This window comes from Lactuca sativa, chromosome 4 (assembly GCF_002870075.4).
Source record: "Lactuca sativa cultivar Salinas chromosome 4, Lsat_Salinas_v11, whole genome shotgun sequence".
Lineage (NCBI taxonomy): Eukaryota > Viridiplantae > Streptophyta > Magnoliopsida > Asterales > Asteraceae > Lactuca > Lactuca sativa.
Window position 1 is genome coordinate 60462329 of NC_056626.2, and position 2642 is coordinate 60464970.

The following is a 2642-nucleotide window of genomic DNA, read 5'->3' on the forward strand; positions in this document are numbered from 1 at the left end:
AAGAAAGCTGTAAAATGATTTGTATATAGAAAGGGTATGTTGAGTTTTATGCTTTTCATGAGTAACAGTAATAATATTTGAAATTTTCTTGTGGATTTCACAAACTGATCTAGCCATTTCTCATAGAGATGAAATCATTACACATTTTAATGTATAGTTTTGTTACATAAGTCCAAGTTATAATATCAGTGTTATTCGTTTAAAATTTTGGGGATACGGGAAAAGTAAAAATCTGTTTTTTAGATGATGAATGTGATCTTCCTACGTCTTCGATACGTTGGGCATAGCGGTAACTACCCCTCTCGGATGACTGATTTTTAATTGTTAATTAATTAGTTAAAAATTAAAACTACTTTTAAACGAAAAGAGATAAAATTATTGCAAAATTAAGCTAGGCCATATGTAAGAAAGTAACTCAAATATTATTTATTTTTTGATCATAATATTATAATAAATATCGAAATTGAACATGTTAATATTGGAATTTTTAAAAAATAAAATTGAAAGCTGGTAATTCTGTCCTACAAATGTGATCGGAAGAAACTGATAAAATTCTCATATGATTATTGAAAAAGAGAAATTACAAGGTTTTCAATGAAAAACATAAAGACTACAAAGAAGAAAAAGGATAATAAATACTAGCAAAGACAAAACCCTAATGAGCTAATGCCTAAAAGGCCCATAAACATGTGGGCTAATAACATATAAGCTAACATCTCAAACTCACAATGCCACAACAATAAGCATTGAGAGTTTGTCACACAAGAACTGAAACCGAGATGCCGATAGAGCCTTCGTAAAAATATATGCAAGCTGCAAGGTTGATGAAACAAACGGAAGAGATATGGTTTCGAGTTGTAAATGATGACAGGTGGAATTTAAAATCAATCTCGATATGCTTCGTCCGCTCATGGAAAATAGAATTTTTCGCAATTTGTATCGCACTTTTATTATCACAATGAAGAGGAGTAGGTGAACAAATGTAATCTCTCATATCAGCAACCACCGTAACCAGATAATCTCACATGTAGTCATAGTGATAGCACGATACTCAGCCTTCGTGGAAGATCTGAAGACAACGTCATGTTTCTTGTTCTTCCATGAAATGAGAGATTCTCCAAGAAATACGCAAAATCTGGTGGTGGATTTACGATCATAACGATCGCCAACCCAATCATCATAGGCACGTAACTCTAGAGAAGACGCCGAGGGAAACAAGAGGTTTTGAAACTGAGTGTCATGAAGATATCTCAAAATACGGAGTACAGCTCCCCAATGAATGGAGGTAGGATCAGTAACAAACTGACAGATAACATGAACAACATGAGCAATATCCGGACAAATAACTGTGAGATAAACCAAACTTCCCATAATAGTGCGATAAAGATTCGGATCGGACAAAGGAACACCATCAGTAGGAGAGTATTGTGCATTGGTTCCAAGATGAGTATCAACAGTCCGATTACCAGAGAGGTTTGCCCATATAAACAAGTCATATATATATATATATATATATATATATATATATATATATATATATATATATATATATAGTCTAAGAAAGAAGATGCCCTTTCTTAGACTTAGCAACCTTAACACCCAAGAAATAACACAGCAAGCCCAAAGCCTTCATAAGCAAATCGATGAGCTAGATCGTGTTACAAGGACTCAATACCACTATGGTCATCACTAGTAATAATCATGTCATCCATATATGAGGACAAAAGAATTCGTCCTACACTTGAGTATCTAACAAACAAAGCGGAATCATGATTACTCTGGATAAATCCAAGAGAGGTAATCATTGTGGAGAATTTCTCAAACCAAGCACGAGGTGCTTGCTTGAGACCGTACAATGCTTTGCAAAGCAGACAAACCTCACCCGACTGGTGCTAAATTCTTGAGGGAGGAGACATATAAACCTCTTCATAGAGGTCACCATTCAAAAAGGCATTCTTGACATCCCTTTGAAAGATCTTCCATTGTCGAACGGATGCAATTACAATAATAGTACGGACTGTCGTCATCTTTGCCACTGGGGCAAAGTTCTTCTCATTATCAAAACTGTACTGTTGGCAATACCCTTTTGCTACAAGTTTGGCCTTGTACCGCTCAACAGACCCATCAGCTTTTGTTTTTCCCTTGTACACCCAACGACAGCCAATCGTATGTTTCCTAGGAGGAAGGGAAACCAAATTGTATGTATAGGTATGATAAAGAGCAGTGAGTTCCTCACCCATAGCATTCTGCCAAAGAGGATCTAATACAACTTCTCTATACGATTCAGGTTTAGATAGATGATGGATGTTCTCTATAAATGAAGCAAATGGTCCTGAGTATGTAGAGTAAGAAAAATATGGAAGCTTGGTGGAATTGATAGGACGAGTAGACAACTTAGAGGGGTGGTGGTGAGATGGATCTTCAATTTCAACAGTCGAAGGAGCAAACTCAGGAGTAGAAGGAATCAAGGAACTCTCTGAAGAAGTGGGTGTGTCATAATCTGAAGGATCAGGTGGCATAGATAGGTCTCGAGCTTCTATCTCATCATCCAAAGGATTAACATGCAAAAGGTTTGACTTCGTTACATTGTGGGCTATAACAGGAATTAAGTAGAAAGGAATATGTTCAAAAAAGGTGACATA

At 36.0% G+C, this 2642-nt stretch overlaps 1 protein-coding gene across 1 annotated transcript; it reads right to left on the reverse strand.

The window, feature by feature from the left end:
• Window positions 1-990: 990 nt before the first annotated feature.
• Window positions 991-1371, reverse strand: LOC128133435 (uncharacterized mitochondrial protein AtMg00810-like). The gene has a single exon (XM_052770881.1). The coding sequence runs from the start codon at window positions 1369-1371 to the stop codon at window positions 991-993; it is 381 nt and encodes a 126-aa protein (XP_052626841.1).
• Window positions 1372-2642: the final 1271 nt, after the last annotated feature.

Excerpts from the sequence above, each read along its gene's own strand:
- LOC128133435 (XM_052770881.1), bottom strand. The coding sequence starts at position 1,371 with ATGGGAAGTTTGGTTTATCTCACAGTTATTTGTCCGGATATTGCTCAT.